The sequence below is a fragment of the Gouania willdenowi genome, chromosome 12 (genome assembly GCF_900634775.1).
Source record: "Gouania willdenowi chromosome 12, fGouWil2.1, whole genome shotgun sequence".
NCBI classification, from domain to species: domain Eukaryota; kingdom Metazoa; phylum Chordata; class Actinopteri; order Blenniiformes; family Gobiesocidae; genus Gouania; species Gouania willdenowi.
Genome location: NC_041055.1, coordinates 357,363 through 378,677, shown reverse-complemented (window position 1 = coordinate 378,677; position 21,315 = coordinate 357,363). Strand labels below are relative to the sequence as shown.

Below are 21,315 nucleotides of genomic sequence, written 5' to 3'. Positions count from 1 at the left end.
TGTGTGTGTGTGTGTGTGTGTGAGTGTCTCTCACCAGGTTTGGCTCCGCCCATGTGAAACCAGAAGCTGAGACAGTCAGTGTGGGCGGTTCCTTTGTGGGAGGGGGAGGTGATGAGGGCGGAGCCTCCTGAGGGGAGGAGGGACTCACTGGTGTCCAGCAGCATGTAGGAGCCTGGTGGACATGGTAGAGGGAGTCACAGCATCTCTACTGTGTTATCAACAGCTGTGGTATCTCATCAACCATCTCACCATGTGTGGTTTCCAACGTGTGGTCCCTCTCAGGTCGATGCTTGGTGGCGTCCTGTCCTCTGAGGTGGAGCCACTTCATTGATCCAGAGCTTTTATATCCACACACTTCTCCCTCAAAGGAGCAGCTTCTAGTCATTCTACATCTACGTTCTACCAATGACACGTCATCTATGGACACCAGGCCATCAAAGCCTGAACGTACGGCCTCAAACACCAACTGATGGAGAAGAGGAGGTTAGATGTTAAAGCTCATATCAACACTATTATCTCAAGGATATTCAATGAATGATTAACGTCCTGATGTTCATTACAGAATCATTCATTATCAGCTATACATCTTTATATATACTGTATATATCTATATCTCTATGTACACTATCCATGTCATTATTTATATACTGTATCTCCTCTATATCTATGACATTATATAATATCTATCTTATCTATATATCTATGTCTCTATACCTGTTTTATTTCACAAACAATAACAAAGTAAACTAAACAAGCAGGACAATACAGATGTTTGTATCTTAAAGTATATGTCATTCAATTTACATTAAAATATGTCGGTATTTGTCATTGTCTAGATCTATGTAACTATCTATATATCTATGTCTCTATATCTATTCTAACATATATGATAAGTGATTATGAATAAAATAGTAAAAATCTAAACCTTATCTCTGAGTATAAGTGAAACATGAACATGTGATAAGATACAAATACAGGAACACACAGGAAACACTAAAGTTCACGACTAGCTTTTCACAATAAGATGCAGACATTATGAGAATAAATCAACAGCAAGCAGCTTTTATTTTAGAAAACCTTTACCTGGTACGTCTCTATTTGATGAGGAATGAAGCAGTGAGCCTCGTGCCACTGGTTCCCATGAGATCCAGTCCTGGTACAGATCATGGCTTCATGTCCGTCATCATAGAGGAGCTTCACGTTCAGAGATCCTGGAGGATGAGATCAGGTTTAGGATTAGTTAAGGTTAGAGTCACAGATAGAGATAGAGATGACCTCCATCATAATTGCAGGGGTAGAAAGAGTACAGACAAAATCTATTTAAGTAGAAATACTGGTACTGATGTAAAGATCTGCTGGAGTAAAAAGTAGGTCACTTAAAAAGTTACTTAGTTACTTTTGTTTTATTTATTAAAAAACACCATTTCAAAATAATGTTCATAAGAACAAGACATGGTGTGGCTAACCTAGATAAATAAAAATAAAATAACATAGATGTCTAGGATGTCAGTTCGATGAGGTCAGTGTTTGTGTCAATACATCAAATGTGTCAGAACATCCAATAAAACATTTTACAGTAAGAGAATAATTCATATCTTTAAGAATACCTGAAAGCAAGAAATGCGTACAGTATGTTTTATAAAGTCTATAAAACAGTCTAGGTGGAATGTCAAAAACTGTGTTTGCATCTATGTATTTAAAACAAACTGTCTAATGAACAGATTACAGTGATTATGCATAAATTGTGAATAAACATCAAATAAAACATTAAACAATGCTTAATGAAATAATGAGGTAACAGTGTTTGTGTCAGTGCAGATATTTACAACTAACACAAACATTCTTCAGGGGCCTCGTTTATAAACTGTGTTTGGGACTTCTATATATATATATACTGTAAATAACCTAGTGAGATAATGTTTCCACCTGCACAGCAGCTCTGACCCTGCTGTACGCACTAAATCATGACAAACGGGAAACTCCGCCCCCAACAGGAGAAGGATGAAATTAAAGACAGCTCTGTGAAATAGATCTACAGAAAGTATTCAGACCTATTTAAATGTTTCACTCTTTGTTTCATTGCAGACATTTGCTAAAATCTAAAAGTTGATTTTATTTCTCATTAATGCACACTCAGCACCACATCTGGACAGAAAAAAACAGAAATGTAGAAATGTTTGTAAATGTATTAAAAAGAAAAAGTCAAATATCACATGGTCATAAGTATTCAGACCCTTTGCTCAGTATTGAGTAGAAACACCTTCTGAGCTCGTACAGCCATGAGTCTTCTTGGGAACGATGCAACAAGTTTTCCACACCAGGGTTTGGGGATCATCTGACATTCTTCTTGTAGATCTTCTCCAGTTCTGTCAGGTTGCATGGTGAACGTTGGTGGACAGACATTTTCAGGTCTCTCCAGAGATGATCAGTAGGGTTTAGGTCAGGGCTCTGGTTGGACTAGTCAACACTGGTCACAGAGTTGTTCTGAAGCCACTCCTTTGTTATTGTAGCTGTGTGCTTAGGGTCATTGTCTTGTTGGAAGGTGAACCTTCAGCCCAGTCTGAGGTCCTGAGAACTCTGGAAGAGGTTTTCTTCCAGGATATCTCTGTACTTGGTCACATTCATCTTTCCTTCAATTGCAACCAGTCGTCCTGTCCCTGCAGCTGAAAAACACCCCCATAGCATGATGCTACCACCACCATGTTTCACTGTTGGGATTGTATTGGGCAGGTGATGAGCAGTGACTGGTTTTCTCCACACATACCACTTAGAATTAACACCAAAAAGTTACATTTTGGTCTGATCAGAGAATCTTATTTCTCATAATCTGGGAGTCTTTCATGTGTTTTTGTTAAACTCTATGCAGGCTTTCATATGTCTTGATCTGAGGAGAAGCTTCCGTTGGGTCACTCTGACATAAAGCCCTGACTGGTGGAGGGCTGCAGTGATAGTTGACTTTGTGGAACTATCTCCATACTGCATCTCTGGAGCTCAGCCACAGTGATCTTTGGGTTCTTCTTTACCTCTCTCACCAAGGCTCTTCTCCCACGATTGTTCAGTTTGTCTGGACGACCAGGTCTAGGAAGAGTTCTGGTCGTCCCAAACTTCTTCTATTTAAGGATTATGGAGGCCACTGTGCTCTTAGGAAATTCTTCTGTAACCTTGTCCAGATCTTTGCCTTGCTACAATTCTGTCTCTGAGCTCCTTGGACAGTTCCTTCAATCTCATGATTGTCATTTGCTCTGACGCACTGTGAGCTGTAAGGTCTTATATAGACAGATGTGGCCTTTCCTAATCAATCAATCAGTTTCATTAAACACAGCTGGACTCTAATGAAGGAGCAGAACCATCTTAAGGAGGATCAGAAGAAATGTACAGTATGTGAGTTAAATATGAGTGTCACAGCAAAGTGTCTGAATACTTATGACCATGTGATATTTCACTTTTTATTTTTAATACATTTACAAACATTTCTACATTTCTGTTTTTTTCTGTCCAGATGTGGTGCTGAGTGTGCATTAATGAGAAATAAAATAAACTTTTTTATTTTAGCAAATGTCTGCAATGAAACAAAGAGTGAAACATTTAAATAGGTCTGAATACTTTCTGTACTCACTGTGTGTGTGTGAAATAATCAAACATTGTACATTTCACAATACATAAAATATATGAAGGATATATTTGACAAAAATGAAGATGGGAAAAGTTATACCGACGCCCCAGGGTGGCGTGCACATGCCTACAAATAAGTTTTATATTATTAATAATAATAATAGTAATTAAAATCACATGATCATTGTGCAAAACTGTTGATCAATTGGCTGCAACACCTGTAGCTGTTATAAAAAAGAACGCGCACACAATGTGTAAAGACGCACAGTGGCTCATGAGGCGCACGGGAAACTCCTGTGATGATGAAGTGCTGCGAGAGGGCGGACAAAGCTGCACTCACCAGTAAATACCTGGGGACTGACGAAAAATATGGTTTTACTTGAAATTAAATATTGTAATTTATGTAACGGAAACAGGCGTGGGATGAGTGTGTAGGATTTATTTTATTGTGCAACAGAATCTATTTCCAATGTAGTGAAGTACTGTTACTTGAAACTAAATTGAGTTAAGTAAAAGTAAAATTACAGATTTTAGAAAGTACTCAAAAAAGTAGAAGTACACAAAAAAGCTACACAATTACAGCAATGAGAGTAAATGTACATTGTTACTTTCCACCCCTGGGTAAATGGTGGTTTCAGCGGAGGGTGAGAATAAACCCAGATGATCATTATATATCTTTATAAGAAGGGAACTGTGATGATCCAGGGTAACCTCAGCCCCACCAAAGAAGACTTCTCCAGAATTAGAGAAAGGGCACAGGAGACGAAGACACACCCCCCACCACAGACCAAGCAGATACCCTGTTGTCTGCTAATAACAACCCTGAAGAACCTGAAGATGAATCCAGCACCACAAAGCCCAACCTGCTCCTTGAGCTGAGAGACAAATTCACACAGCTAGAAGTCAGGCAGGTGGAGATGGAGCACACAATCATCATGCTCCAATCTGGACAGACCGAGGACTAAAATCTCTCCATACCCAAAGCCATGAACACGGACAGAGAGAGAGGCATGTCTGCTCTCTGGGCCCAAGTAAAACAAAATCAATGAGGAGACATCAAAACAGGAGAACAAGCAGCTCAGAGAATAACTGCAGAAGCTCCAAGATGACCTAGATGACAGACCGAGCAGCACAACACCACGAGACAAAGACACACAAAGCCAGCAGCCCCCTTCTCCAACAAGCAACACTACCCCACCCACAGGAAACAACACAAAATACACAACTCGTCCTCCTCATAGACTCCAATGGTAGATATGTTGAAGAGAAGAAACTGTTTCCAAATCACAGAGCTTTAAAACTCTGATGTTTCTTGTGGTGTGGATGGTGATCACAAAAAAGGTGGTGTAGAAAAAGTGACTTGTAAATAATATGCAGTTTATTAATACAATCAATGTCCTGAACAAGTAACAAAAATGAGACCTGCTGAGAGCTGCGGGTCACATCGATGCAAACTCTGAACCCGAATGGGGAAAACAAAGGAATATATCTTTTGAGGGTATGTTTTTAACAGTAGCTCATCATAAGGAATCCACTGTTCTGGGTTGATGTAAAGGAAAAACAGTCTATCAATCAAACTTAAGCCTGTCACCCCCTACAGCACTGTGGAAAACAACCCTGACATCTGGAATCATTCAAGATTTCCCAAGTCTCACAATCACAAGTAACTCGCTGGATAAACATTATCGTGTTCCAAAACATGTACACGTCCCCTTAGTGTCAGAATGGGGTACCTCCAGAGCCTCAGGATTTATTACTCAAGGGGAACAAAGCGGACACAGTCTAAAGGCATGTTATTCCATCCTTACCATACTGCACCTAAATTCTTGTGGAATTAGTCGTGGTGTTCTTGTTTAAATCAGGGCCTCTTGTTTAACCTAGAGTTTACTCATATGCCTGGAGTTGATTCTTTATTCAAAAAAGGACTATAAACCTTTAATATCACATGTTAAATGCTTTAATACACATCAACTCAAATGCCAAAACTCATAACATGCCATGGATCTGTTGACAGAAGATCACCTAGGGTGGGTCCCCCAGCCACATCATCCACACCAGCACTAACGGCCTGAGAACACAGGGAGAGGAAGTGGCAAAATCTATGAAGAGAGAGGCAGAAAAAATTCTCATCCACCTTTCCAAACACAAAGGTAGTCATCTCTCCCCTGTTTTCCAGAAGTGACTTCCACCCTGCCCTCATCCAAAGAATAAATGCACAAATCTCCAGGGAATGTGCTCTGAAGCCAAATGTCTACCTGGCACCCCACCCCACCCTGGACCTGCACAGCCTGCATGACAAAGTGCACATCCACAAGACAGCAGTCCCAACGTTTGCTAAGGCACTGAATGACATCGCACTCAACCGCAGACAAAGCACATCCAACAGGAGCCCCCCACCACGGCCAATACCCAGAGGACCTGCTCCACCAAGACATTATCCTGCAGCAGACAGAGGAACCCTTTCATCCACAGGACACCTCTGGCCAGGCCCACCCCCTTCTGCCAACCCCACACCACACATACACACAGCCTATTAGCAGCACTAGCCCCCACTCTGCGATCTGAGCGCACACCAGATGCTGAGTGAGCTCTACACAATCATGGTCAAACCCTAAAACCCCTGAAAAACTGCACAATAAAAATGGAAGACATCTTTTACCATTTTATCCTGGAATATACAAGGTCTTAGGTCAAATGCCTTTGGCCTTAAGAGTAAAAACAGACTTCACCAAAGACATCACTAACACAGACATAATCGTCCTACAGGAGACATGGCAAAGAGGAGACGCTCCAACTGGCTGCCCTGCAAACTACAGAGAGCTTGTAGTACCATCCATCAAGCTAACAGGAATAAAGTAGAGAAGAAACTCTGGAGAGATACTGATATGGTTCAAATCTAAGCTGACCCACTCCATCAAACTAACCAAGACAAGAACCTTTTATATCTGGTTTGAAATAAACAAGGACTTCACCTCTACTGAGAAAAATATCTTCTTATGTACCGCATACATTCCCCCAACTGAGTCCCCGTGTTTCAAAGACGACATGTTTTCCATCCTAGAAGAAGAAATTAACCACTTCCTGAATCAACGACACATTGTAGTCTGTGGAGACCTTAATGCCAGGACAGGAACAGGAACAGGAACAGGACACCATCAGCAATGAGAGGGACAAACATCTACCTGGAGGCCAACACATCTTCTCCCCAACATGTTTGGAATTTAACTAAATTGATAGAGATATAGATATAGTTCTCCTGGAACTAGACCGTCACCACTGTGTGATTGTGTTACTGTGTGTTACTGTGTGTTACTGTGGGTTACTGTGGGTTACTGTGGGTTATTGTGTGTTACTGTGAGTTATTGTGAGTTATTGTGAGTTATTGTGGGTTATTGTGAGTTATTGTGAGTTATTGTGTGTTATTGTGTGTTATTGTGTGTTACTGTGTGTTATTGTGTGTTATTGTGGGTTACTGTGAGTTACTGTGAGTTATTGTGAGTTATTGTGTGTTACTGTGAGTTATTGTGAGTTATTGTGGGTTACTGTGAGTTACTGTGAGTTATTGTGAGTTATTGTGTGTTACTGTGAGTTACTGTGAGTTATTGTGAGTTATTGTGTGTTATTGTGAGTTATTGTGAGTTATTGTGTGTTATTGTGTGTTATTGTGTGTTACTGTGTGTTATTGTGTGTTATTGTGGGTTATTGTGTGTTACTGTGAGTTACTGTGAGTTACTGTGAGTTACTGTGAGTTACTGTAAGTTATTGTGGGTTATTGTGTGTTATTGTGGGTTATTGTGGGTTATTGTGTGTTACTGTGAGTTATTGTGAGTTATTGTGAGTTACTGTGAGTTACTGTGAGTTATTGTGGGTTATTGTGGGTTATTGTGGGTTATTGTGAGTTATTGTGAGTTATTGTGAGTTACTGTGAGTTACTGTGAGTTACTGTGAGTTACTGTGTGTTACTGTGGGTTATTGTGGGTTATTGTGGGTTATTGTGGGTTATTGTGAGTTATTGTGAGTTACTGTGAGTTATTGTGGGTTATTGTGAGTTATTGTGAGTTATTGTGAGTTACTGTGAGTTACTGTGAGTTATTGTGGGTTATTGTGGGTTATTGTGAGTTATTGTGAGTTATTGTGAGTTACTGTGAGTTATTGTGGGTTATTGTGGGTTATTGTGAGTTATTGTGAGTTACTGTGAGTTATTGTGAGTTATTGTGAGTTACTGTGAGTTACTGTGAGTTATTGTGGGTTATTGTGGGTTATTGTGAGTTATTGTGAGTTACTGTGAGTTACTGTGAGTTATTGTGGGTTATTGTGGGTTATTGTGAGTTATTGTGAGTTACTGTGAGTTACTGTGAGTTACTGTGAGTTACTGTGGGTTATTGTGGGTTATTGTGGGTTATTGTGAGTTATTGTGAGTTATTGTGAGTTATTGTGGGTTATTGTGGGTTATTGTGGGTTATTGTGGGTTATTGTGAGTTATTGTGAGTTACTGTGAGTTATTGTGGGTTATTGTGGGTTATTGTGGGTTATTGTGAGTTATTGTGAGTTACTGTGAGTTATTGTGGGTTATTGTGGGTTATTGTGAGTTACTGTGTGTTACTGTGGGTTATTGTGAGTTACTGTGAGTTATTGTGAGTTATTGTGAGTTATTGTGAGTTATTGTGAGTTACTGTGGGTTATTGTGAGTTACTGTGAGTTATTGTGGGTTATTGTGGGTTATTGTGGGTTATTGTGAGTTACTGTGAGTTATTGTGAGTTATTGTGAGTTATTGTGAGTTATTGTGAGTTACTGTGAGTTATTGTGGGTTATTGTGGGTTATTGTGAGTTACTGTGTGTTACTGTGAGTTACTGTGAGTTATTGTGGGTTATTGTGGGTTATTGTGGGTTATTGTGGGTTATTGTGGGTTATTGTGAGTTATTGTGAGTTACTGTGTGTTACTGTGGGTTATTGTGAGTTACTGTGAGTTATTGTGAGTTATTGTGAGTTATTGTGAGTTACTGTGTGTTACTGTGGGTTATTGTGAGTTACTGTGAGTTATTGTGGGTTATTGTGGGTTATTGTGAGTTATTGTGAGTTACTGTGTGTTACTGTGGGTTATTGTGAGTTACTGTGAGTTATTGTGAGTTATTGTGAGTTACTGTGAGTTACTGTGAGTTACTGTGAGTTATTGTGAGTTATTGTGGGTTATTGTGAGTTATTGTGGGTTATTGTGAGTTACTGTGAGTTATTGTGGGTTATTGTGAGTTATTGTGAGTTATTGTGAGTTACTGTGTGTTACTGTGTGTTATTGTGAGTTATTGTGAGTTATTGTGAGTTATTGTGGGTTATTGTGGGTTATTGTGAGTTACTGTGAGTTATTGTGTGTTACTGTGTGTTACTGTGTGTTACTGTGTGTTATTGTGAGTTATTGTGAGTTTTCGTGGGTTATTGTGAGTTACTGTGTATCACCAGGGTTTGATCCGTAGAGTTTGTAGAAGAAGGACAGACATCTATCTGATGACCCCGGGGCCTGAGGGAAGGACAGCAGACGACCATAGGACCCACGTAGAGACGGGTTCCACATGTTTACCACCAGGCTTCTACCTGGAGGAGAGACATAATAAGGACAGGGGTTCTCAATGTGTGGGTCAGGACCCAAACATGGGACACTGACCCACTAAATATAGATAGTAAATGTGTTTTGTAAAGTATCTTACCAGCCCCTATGGTGTGATCCATCCCACTGAGCACCGTCCAATCAAAGCTGTCACTGTTGTCCTGATACCATCCACAGAGGTCGTCATCAAAGTTACACGACAGTCCTCAACGATACACAGTAAACAGACGATGAGAGGAAATGAATTCACATACGTCATTATTAATATTTAGGGTAGTTACCTGTGAGAGAGGAAGGAAAGTATCCAGCGTGACAGCTCAGGAAAGTAACGTTCCTCACTTTAATTTCAGAGCCTGACGTCAGTTCCTGAGCTTCAAACACCAGCTGCAGATATTCACATGTATTAAATATCATCACAACATCAATCAATCAATCAATCAATCTTTATTTGTATAGCGCCAAATCATAACCAATGGTATCTCAAGACACTTTACAGTAGAGCAGTCTTAAGGACGGACTCTTCATTTTATGGATACACACATATGCATATATACGTATATACACATACATATGTATCCCACACCCAACATGAATTCATCATGGCGGCAAGGAAAACCTTCTGTTAAGCAGCAGGAACCTTGTGTGGATCCCATTCCTATGATGAACAGCCATCCACGTTATGCTGTGTTGGGTGTGTGCAGAGGAAAGGGTGGAGACAGAGTTGTTGAGTCTCTGTAACTCCACACTGAGGATCCCACGGACCTGCAAGACAAAAGCCAGAAGGAGAACAGGAGCAAACACACAAGGGAAGAAGCAGACATAGAGGGAGTGTTTGAAAGAGGAATGGGACCCTCTCCGGTCCCTCTCTAGCCTAAATGACCTCTCTCTTAACGCCCTCTCCAACCTCTCTCGAGCATGCCAGACCCCCCCCCCCGGCAGTCTATGCCTATTGCATCTTAATTATGAGCTATGAGCTGGTTCCTAACTAAAAGCTTTACCAAAGAGGAATGTTTTGAGCCTAACCTTAAAGGTAGAGAGGGTGTCTGCCCCCCGAACCGTGGTTGGTAGATGGTTCCAGAGAAGTGGGGCCTGATAACTGAAAGCTCTTCCTCCTATACTACTTTTAGAGATGAATGGAACAACGAGTAGTCCAGCATTTTGAGAGCGTAGTGTTCTGGGGGGATTGTATGGCACTACAAGCTCCTTGAGATAGACTGGTGCCTGTCCATTTAGGGCTTTATAAGTGAGAAGAAGAATCTTGAATTCTATTCTATATTTTATGGGAAGCCAATGCAGAGAGGCTAATACAGGAGTAATGTGATCTCTTCTCCTAGTTTTAGTCAGTACACGTGCTGCAGCATTTTGAACCAGCTGAAGTGTCTTAAGCGACTTGCTCGGGCAGCCTGCTAAAAGAGAATTACAATAATCCAGTCTAGAGGTAACAAAAGCATGGACTAGTTTTTCGGCGTCGCCCTGAGACAGGATAGATCTGATTTTAGCAATGTTACGGAGATGAAAGAAGGCAGTTCTTGAAGTTTGTTTTATGTGAGAGTTGAAGGATAAATCCTGATCAAATAGAACCCCAAGGTTTCTAACAGTTGTGCTTTGTGCCAGAGTAATGCCATCTAGGGCAGTTAGGCTAGCATAGGTTTCTCTAAGGTGTCGTGGGCCCAGTACAATGACCTCAGTCTTGTCTGAGTTGAGAAGAAGAAAATTTTGGTCCATCCAGGCCCTAATGTCCTTTAGACATTAGGGCCTGGATTAACATGACAGGAGTAACATAGGCACAGTCTGAGATTGTAGCCGGGTTGGGGGGGTGGTGGGGGATGGAGTTGGTCAGGGGGCCAATTTTTTTTTTAAGTGAGACCTCAGGGGCCAAATTCCACTTTGGGCCTGAAAGACCAAACACTGACTCAACACATGGATATGCTGCTAGAAATGATTCATAAAGATCTGCACATGAAAAATAAATATCATTAGCACCACAATGAGATCTATAATTACACATCAGCCTAAAGCACGTTACCCTCTAAACACGTAACATTGTCCTATCTATCCATATAGTCTACATTTATAAATTAGAAATACAACAAAATATTGCTCACACTCTTGTTATTGTTTTCAGACAAAAAAATGTACATTCCAGTAAAACACATGAATATTTAAGTTGATATTGTGGTTGTGAGTCAGAAAAACAGTGTTTGATGAAGTGTATGCACCGTGCAGCAACAGCAGCTTCAACAGCAAAAACAGCTGAGTCAGCAGCTTCAAACACTTAGCGGAGCTGCTACGTTGCTTTATTGTCATCATCTCATGTAGAGATTACAGGAATAATCCATTCATGGTCATAGAACTGCTGAGTCACATTGTGTCACAAACACAGGGTTGCCAGATTCATTTGGGCTGTTCTAAGATGTGATTGGGCTGGAAATTGTTCATCTGATCTGGCAACACTGATTCCAGATTTCATGTGTGATGTCACAAATGGAGAACGTTAGAAATGGAGCATTTTTCTCTGTGTTATCAGACTTACACAGACCACAGACAAATGACTGGATGGTTTTATTTCACATTTTGTGTTCTGGTGGACACACACACACACACACACACACGCACACGCGCACACACGCACGCACGCGCGCACACGCGCACACACGCACACGCGCACGCACACGCGCACACACGCACACACACACCCCTCTCTCATATCAACCATGGGCTGGATGTGACGTAGAATCAGGCTGGGTCTGGCATGTGGGCTGTAACCATGACACCCCTGATATAGACCATCTCAATATTTGCTCCAACCACAATGTGTAACATATACAATAACGCAAAAATGATTAGGAACATCATTGATAATGTTGAAAATGTGCGTTGACGTATTGTAAATGTATGATAAAAATCTTTCTATTGCAATACCATACATTAAGTGCTGGATGCAGTGTTCCTTCACCATTTACATTATGAAGAACAACAGAAGAAGAACCAACCTAAACTTCTACTACACACCTGAGGTAGAACTAACATCTGTGACATAAAACAAACAGTAATATTTTAGGATCAGGGCATTTCAAAAACCTTTGTATATTCTTTTTTTAATGTGTATCAGCAATGCTCCTCCTTCCCCCTGCAAACTGTATCATGGGTGGGGCTCCTGAAGCAGTTAAGATAGGCCCACTCTATACTATGAAATCTCCATAGAACAATCTATGCTATGCTAACTAGCTACTCATTACTCACTATAGCTCTATATTCACTATTCTCTCAGTCTAACCTACTCCCACAGATTGTAGAGCCCACAGGTGATAGTTTTTATAAAAGGGGTGGGGCTAACCAGTGACATGCTGTCGGGGTAAGCAAGGTAGGCAGTGCCTACCCAAGGGTGAATTGATACTTTTATTTTTTATTATTTGTTTGACTTATAATATAATTATAAATTATTTATTTTTCCATTTTCGATAGCCTACATTACCTATAAGTTAGAAAATGTTAGCATTTTGTGCTTTTCATAATGACTAAACATCACTATTTCCTCGTACGACTGCACAGTCTCGCTCTTCTGTAAGGAGGAGGAGCCAGAAGGAGGCCACAGCCTCTCCCAAAAGCACATTGCTGCTCTGCCTCTGTTCCCATAGCGTGTTTTTATGTGTTTGCACATGCTCAGTCAGTTCCCCAAGATAAAAACCACCAAGACAGCATAGAGAGCTGCCTTTGGACGTAACCGTGCTACGCTAAATGCTATACATACGTTCACAGTGCATTAGTGAATTGATCCAGCGTGGTTGCTGCTACGTTCTCTAGGTAGTGGGCGGGATAACACTACAGGATGACAGCGCTAGAGACGATAAAGAAACTTTGTTTTGAGGAAAAACAACAGCTTTTAAAAGATGGAGACCAACACCTGAGCTACCAGACCTTCAGCAAAGGTAAGGTCAGAACATTGTTGGTTCTTTCTACAGTGAATGGAACAAAAGGAAGGATTGACTTTGTGGATGCTCCTCACTGAGGATGTTCTGAGTTGTTGTTGTTGTCATTTTCTCCATGTTTCTGTGTTTCCATCACAAACAACAGATGTGCTGTCGTGTCATGAGATATATGTTGTTGGAGAGTATGGAGGCTATATTAAATAATGTTTATGTTTCTTTAATGATGTTTATGATGTTGATTTTGTTAGATGATAAATACTTGTTCATGTGGATCTTGTTGGGTTTTTTCTTTCTTATTATGAATTTTATATTTTGATAAGTGCATTGAGATGACTTTGTTGTAAATTGCTTTATACAAATAAAGTTGAATTTAATTGAATTAACACTTGACAGTAGAAACATATGAAATTGTCATTGGTGTTGATATTGGGTAGACCCTGCGTACCCTACCCTAGTGGTCACCGCACGTCACTGGGGCTAACAGTGATGAAATATCAATTGTAATATCCTGGTTTAACCCATAGAAGGCAGTCACTGACATTTACAACTAAATATGACTAATGTAAATAGTTTGACTACTTCATACACAATACATTAGATTTAGTAGAAAAAAGTAGTTTAAAGGGTTTCGTTAATCTTTAAAATCAGGGAAAAAAAGATAAAACTGTAAAGGATAATACTTTAGTGGAATTAATGGGATATTGGGAGTCATTTTAAATAACTCCATCACATCCAAACATGAACATTAGCATCTATTCAAAATAATACATAAAAATAACATTTCAACTAGGGCTGCAAAGTTGGGAACTTTCCATGGGGATGAATGATAAATGTAAAAAAAAAAGGTTGGTTTTTAATGAGGATGTTAAATATAGTTGGAAATATATTTTAGTGATCATCTAAAACAGATGTTAAACATGTTTGAGTTTAGAACCAAATATCAAACACTTTGATCTGAAAGTCACAGATTTTAAGATGTAAAATTTAACATGACTGTGTTCACACTTCTACACATAAATGATGTACAGTAGTTCTTATAAAATACATGTTAACGGAATCACGGAATCGACCAATGAAAAAGAAAACCACTGTTGAACGCAAAAATGGACAGAATCAAGTTAAAACGGCCTCACTGTGATGCAAAGGACAATTTTTTTTAATGGGGAAATGTTTCCAGCGACCGCTCACTATGGTGCACCGCCCAACCCCTCCCATCCTGGTTGCTTCAAACACGGCCTAAACCCCCACAAACACGGCCTAAACTACCAAAAAAAACTAAGCTAATCATCCATGACTCATCAGAGCCACCAGTGCCTGTTTAACTTTAACGTGTCTGTAAAACTATGTTTCTCATGTAGCGCTGCATCACTCTGTGAAAACATGAGTCAGCATTAATCTTCTTCACCTGCTCAGAGCGTTTAAACATCTCATCACAGCTACAGAAGATCTGTGAATAAAGATGTTCTGTTGTTGTGGACGAGATCATCAATACCAGGGATTGTAGAGTCTGAAACATCATAGATTATTGATCACTTCTGATACTGTAAATATTCTGACCCCTAGTGGTGAAATAACTGATGTATCTTTGTTTACTTCTGTTTAATTATTAACTTCTGGAATTATGTCATCAGAATCATTTAAATTAGGTTAATTTAAACTAAGTTGATCAAAACTCAATCAATAAACCTGATCAGATTCAGTAAATCATTGATCCCTGATGTTGTTCTTATACATCTTTATATGACATATAAATAATTAAAAATGAACAGTCAGAATAATCAATGTCACTACAACTTACATCTACTTTTTAATTGTGTTACTTTATTTTTATTTTTTGTTTAATTAAGATTTTTTTTTTTATTATTGGTGTTTATTTTTTTTCCTGACAGGAGTTAAAAACTAATAGTTTTTGAAAAAATTGACTAATATTTAAAAAAAAAAAAAAAATGGAATTAAAAAATAAAATTGTGTAAAACATGTAATTTGAAAAAAAAGAAACATTTTGAAATAGGACCTTAATAAAGTACAGAAGAAACCAACAACATCTGAGCAACTCAGTCTCTACAGGAGCTACACCTTAGATTTGCTTTATTTGTATTTAATTTGGGGAAATGTTGTGTAATGAAAGTTTCAAACTGGATGATTTAAGGCTACCAGACGTTTAGTTTAACAAGTGGACTAAAATATCAGCATCAGTTATTTAAAAGTTACTCCAAATGTTAGGTTAATTGCTATGAATGAAACATTTATATTTCTGTGTAAATGAGAACTTTCCCACTCCTTAGTGACTATAAGTACGTCTCTCTTCAGTAGATGTGATGGTGGACTAACCTGGAAGCGCTGTTGTCGGACTCCTACAGTGATGCTGTTATGTTTCCACTCATCCTTCCCTGGTCCAGTTCTACCACCAAACTCCCACAGTTTAGGCCCCGCCCCCAGCATGCTGTCAATCACCCTGACAGACAGCTCACCTGTAGCAGGTGTTAGTTAGAGAGTGAGGATCAGGATCAGGATCAGGATCAGGATTAGGATTAGGTCATACCAATGTGTTCAGACCCCCCCGTCAGACTGTAATCAAAGGTCAGGGTGCAGGCGGGCCCTGAGGGGCCGAGGGGAGGGGTCCTAGTCTGAGCCTCTGTCAGCTGCTGGCCGGGGGCCGCCGTCACACACAGGTAATCCTGGGCTGAGGGGGGGGGGGTTATACATAGACATACTGTATATTCATAGACAGGAAGGTGTGTAATGAAGCTTCTACCTCTGTCTGTGTGGTTTTTAAAGAGGGTCCAACGCTTTGGACCCACGCTGGAGTCAGTCCATCCTGAACTACCCTCAGAGTAGGAGAAATCACCTGCAAAATCACATATATATACAGTATATATGTGTATTTAATCAAAAACATTTATGAATCAATTTTTTAAAAATAGGGGAAAAATACAGTTTGGAAAGCCCACAAAATACCACAAATAAATAAAGGAATATGTGAATACATTCATAAATGTTGTGCATATAAATTTATAAATGAATTAATAAATACAAAGGAAAGACATTTAATTGTATAGATCTGTTAAAATGTATTTTATTTTAATAATTTTTTATGAATATTTATTATTCAATAATTGAATAATAAATATTCATTTAAAAAAGATAGTTCAGCAGGTGAGTTTATGAATGAATAAATAAATACATTCAAGCCATTCACTTACATAGTTACAAAAAATTATAAATAAATAAAAGAATGTAGTTTAAATTCTATTGTTATCATTTATTGATTTGATATTAATCTATTACTATTGTTCTCTAACAGTTATATGAGAATCATCACTTCAGTCATAGAGGTTTATTGATTTAAACCAACTTCCTCTGAGTTCATAAATGATAAAGAAATGATCAAATGTTTGGTATGAGAGTGATGAGAATAACACTCACCACATTCATCTTCATCCTCCTCTTCCTCACAGTCACTGTGGAAGTCACACATCAGCTCAGGTTCAGCACACGGATCTTTGGGAACTTTAGGAAACACCTCCAGTGAAGTGTTCACTATGAGAAGAGGAGATACAGATGTTTCTCATTGTTACACTCACTGACGTCTCAAACTAAGCTCACCTGATGAGAGACGACACTCTGGAGACAACAGGATACTGTCGATAGCCACGCCTCCATATGAGAAGTTACGGACGGCTGCCATGATCACGATCTACGGAGAGAGGAACAAGAACCTCATCATTCTTATCACATCTCATCACAATCTATGAAGAGAGGAGTTCAACAGGCACAATCATCTGATCTCATCTAAACTACTCTTAGTATCTCATCATTTTTACAATTATATCATCTTCTCATCACAACTGCAATGACCTCCTCTAAACTACTCTAATCTCATCTCACATATAATCTAATCTCATTTCACATATACTCTCATCTCATTTCACATATACTCATCTCATCTCACATATACTCTCATCTCATTTCACATATACTCTCATCTCATCTCACATATACTCTCATCTCATATCACATATACTCATCTCATTTCACATATACTCTCATCTCATCTCACATATACTCTCATCTCATCTCACATATAGTCTCATCTCATCTCATCTCACATATATTCTAATCTCATCTCATCTCATCTCACATATACTCACATATACTCTCATCTCATCTCACATAAACTCTCATCCCATCTCACATATACGCTCATCTCATCTCATCTGACATAAACTCTCATCTCATCTCACATATACTCTAATCTCATCTCACATACACTCTCATCTCACATATACTCACATATACTCTCATCTCATCTCACATATACTCTCATCTCATCTCATCTCACATATACTCTCATCTCATCTCATCTCACATATACTCTAATCTCATCTCATCTCACATATGTGAGATGAGATGAGAGTATATGTGAGATGAGATGAGAGTATATGTGAGATGAGATGAGAGTATATACTCACATATACCCTCATCTCATCTCACATATACTCTAATCTCATCTCATCTCACATATGTGAGATGAGATGAGAGTATATGTGAGATGAGATGAGAGTATATGTGAGATGAGATGAGAGTATATACTCACATATACCCTCATCTCATCTCACATATACTCTCATCTCATCTCACATATACTCTCATCTCATTTCACATATACTCTCATCTCATCTCACATATACTCTCATCTCATCTCACATATACTCTCATCTCATCTCACATATACTCTCATCTCATCTCATTTCACATATACTCTCATCTCATCTCATCTCACATATACTCTCATCTCATCTCACATATACTCTCATCTCATCTCACATATACTTTCATCTCATATCATCTCACATATACTCTCATATCATCTCACATATACTCATCTCATCTCACATATACTCTCATCTCATCTCATCTCACATATACTTTCATCTCATCTCATCTCACATATACTCTCATCTCATCTCACATATACTCTCATCTCATCTCACATATACTTTCATCTCATCTCACATACTCTCATCTCATCTCATCTCACATATACTTTCATCTCATCTCACATATACTCTCATCTCATCTCACATATACTCTCATCTCATCTCACATATACTCTCATCTCATCTCACATATACTTTCATCTCATCTCACATATACTCTAATCTCATCTCACATATACTCTAATCTCATCTCATCTCACATATACTCTCATCTCATCTCACATATACTCTCATCTCATCTCACATATACTTTCATCTCATCTCACATATACTCTCATCTCATCACACATATACTTTCATCTCATCTCACATATACTCTAATCTCATCTCATCTCACATATACTCTCATCTCATCTCACATATACTTTCATCTCATCTCACATATACTTTCATCTCATCTCACATATACTCTCATCTCATCTCACATATACTTTCATCTCATCTCACATATACTTTAATCTCATCTCATCTCACATATACTTTAATCTCATCTCATCTCACATATACTCTCAACTCATCTCACATATACTTTCATCTCATCTCACATATATTTTCATCTCATCTCACATATACTTTCATCTCATCTCACATATACTCTAATCTCATCTCATCTCACATATACTCATCTCATCTCACATATACTCTCATCTCATCTCACATATACTCTCATCTCATCTCACATATACTCTCATCTCATCTCACATATACTCTAATCTCATCTATGATAATCTCATCTAATCTCATCAGTGCTGCTATTATAAAGAGATATACTGACCTGAAACGAGGTGTTGGTGATGATATCCACCTCGGCCTTCACCCATAGGTCGCCCAGAGCTCCGCCCCTTTCCCACACGGGGTAGATGGCCCTATCAGCCACCAGCACCGTCAGACCCCCAGACCTCGGACCAAATTGGTGAGTGTACATCACCATCTGCAGCATGAGGAGGAACCTTTAGATCCTCATTGTGACGTTCTTCAAAAACAGGATTAAACTGTTCACCCTTTGATCATTATTATTTTTATTATTATTGTTATTATTACTATTATGTACTTGGCAAAATAAACTTTTCTGATTCTGATCACAGTGAGGGCCACAATCTGTGATAGTCTGACCCTACGTGGGGCCACATGTCAGCGTTTAGAATAAAGTTCAATGTGAGGAGTCACTCAGGAAAGAACAGGAGTTGATTTTTGTTTTGTATATTTTCCATCACGTTTGTATATTCATGTGGTTGTTTAGTGTTTACTGTTTAATTTTATTCTTGATGTCATTTGTATATTTTTCTTTGTTTTTTTGGAATCCTTACTTGTATCTCAGTAATTGTGTTTGTTTTGTTGCTGTTTTGTGGGCCTTGTGTGTGTGTGTGTGTGTGTGTGTGTGTGTGTGTGTGTGTGTGTGTGCGTGTGTGTGTGTGTGTGCGTGTGTGCGTGTGTGCGTGTGTGTGTGTGTGTGTGTGTAACTGACTCACCTTACAGGGGTGTGAACTGTTGGTGGGTTCCAGTGACGGACTCTGGAAAGACGCCCAGTCTTCTTTCAGACCAGAATCAGGGACGGTGACGTACAGGAAGTGACCTGTAACCAGGTTAACGGCCTCCAGTTGTCAATATTCATTTGATCTTTTATTGGTTTGGGTATTAATGTAATAACAGGAAGTGGTGAGTGATGAGAAACAGGAAGTGGTGAGTGACGAGAAACAGGAAGTGGTGAGTGACGAAAAACAGGAAGTGGTGAGTGACGAGAAACAGGAAGTGGTGAGTGAAGAAAAACAGAAAATGGTGAGTGACGAGAAACAGGAAGTGGTGAGTCACGAGACACAGGAAGGGGTGAGTGACGAAAAACAGGAAGTGGTGAGTGACGAGAAACAGGAAGTGGTGAGTGACGAGAAACAGGAAGTGGGTAGGTACCAGTCCTGGTGTTGGTGGAGTGGTCTCTGCCTGGTCCCATCATGGGGTCAGTGGTGGAGATGTTCCTCTGGTTGGTTCTGATCCATTTCAGATTGGAGATGCTCCTCAGGTCCCAGTTACACTCATCCTCCTCAAAGTCACACAGTTGGTAATCTACAATAAGAGATTAATAATTAATAATTAATAATTTCATTATTGACCAGGATTTTAAACTTCTACGGCTGATTGGTTTTGTTTTTATGTATTTTAACTTTTAAATATAAATCAACAAAATACATTCTAATAATAGATTAAAAACTTTTTTATATTTACTATATTTGCTCAGAGACAAAGTAAAAATACCAAATGTTCAAACAATAAGCAAACAAACTATTTAATTTAAAATGCAGTGGTTTGTACAGACGAGAAATAAACTAAAATAAAAAAATCATTTACAGCTTCTTTTTTTTGACAGTCTGTGCAGTGACTTTTGTTACTGTTTCATGTTTGTGTTTGTTTTATTGTCTTATTGTGTGTGTTTGGGTCATTTTGTGTATTTAACTGTCATTTTGTGGGTTTTTGTTATCAGTCTATCTTTTATTTGGAATGGACAAAAACATCAAAATGACATGATTTGCATAAACAAATACAAGTGACCATCCAGTTTTTTAGCCCAAAAAGTAACACCATCCACCTGAGGGTGAGAGTCTGGATATAACATTCAGTTTTTGTAGTTTTATTGTGTTTGTTTGGAATGATTTTGTGTTTTAATGTTTTCACTTTGTGTATTTAATAGTTATTTTGTGTATTTGATAGTTATTTTGTGTGTGATTCTTGTCGTTTCTTGTGTTTTAATGATGTCTTTCCAGGTGAGTAATGAGAAAACTCCAGAAACTTTGTGTTCTATGTCTTTCAAACAGTCTGAGTTGTTTTGTGTGTTTTTCTTTTTTTGTTTTGTTTTTTTTCATGAAGTTGTTTATTGTTTAGGTTAGGGCTGGGCGATTTTGCCTAAAAATTAAATCTCAGATTTTTTCAAGAAAAATTCAATTTTCGATTTGATTTTCAATTTTTTTGTCAGTGCACTTAAAAATGAGTGCAGACATCAGATATATTGTCAAAATTGCAACTTTATTGCTGTGATTGTACTGAAGCGTTAAAATGTATAGAACAATCCTAAAATAAAGATTAAATGAGGCTCTGTTTTTCAACTATTTCAAGCTTTAAGCAGGTTTAACAAAAAGTACAACAGCACATACAATTTTCTGATTAAGAAATCATATAACTACATA

The 21,315-nt window shown here is 38.7% G+C and overlaps 1 protein-coding gene across 1 annotated transcript in view; it reads right to left on the bottom strand.

The window, feature by feature from the left end:
* Positions 1-21,315, bottom strand: part of mamdc4 (MAM domain containing 4) — a 36,149-nt gene that overhangs the window by 8,284 nt on the left and 6,550 nt on the right. The window contains exons 7-20 of the mRNA XM_028462772.1: positions 20,048-20,200; positions 19,612-19,715; positions 18,918-19,073; positions 16,749-16,839; positions 16,569-16,682; positions 15,898-15,990; positions 15,685-15,825; positions 15,474-15,613; positions 9,495-9,597; positions 9,314-9,418; positions 9,066-9,200; positions 1,084-1,211; positions 250-466; positions 35-172 (exon numbers count right to left, since the gene is read on the bottom strand). Coding sequence (XP_028318573.1) covers positions 35-172; positions 250-466; positions 1,084-1,211; positions 9,066-9,200; positions 9,314-9,418; positions 9,495-9,597; positions 15,474-15,613; positions 15,685-15,825; positions 15,898-15,990; positions 16,569-16,682; positions 16,749-16,839; positions 18,918-19,073; positions 19,612-19,715; positions 20,048-20,200 — 1,818 coding nt within the window. The remainder of the gene's footprint in view (positions 1-34; positions 173-249; positions 467-1,083; positions 1,212-9,065; positions 9,201-9,313; positions 9,419-9,494; positions 9,598-15,473; positions 15,614-15,684; positions 15,826-15,897; positions 15,991-16,568; positions 16,683-16,748; positions 16,840-18,917; positions 19,074-19,611; positions 19,716-20,047; positions 20,201-21,315) is intronic.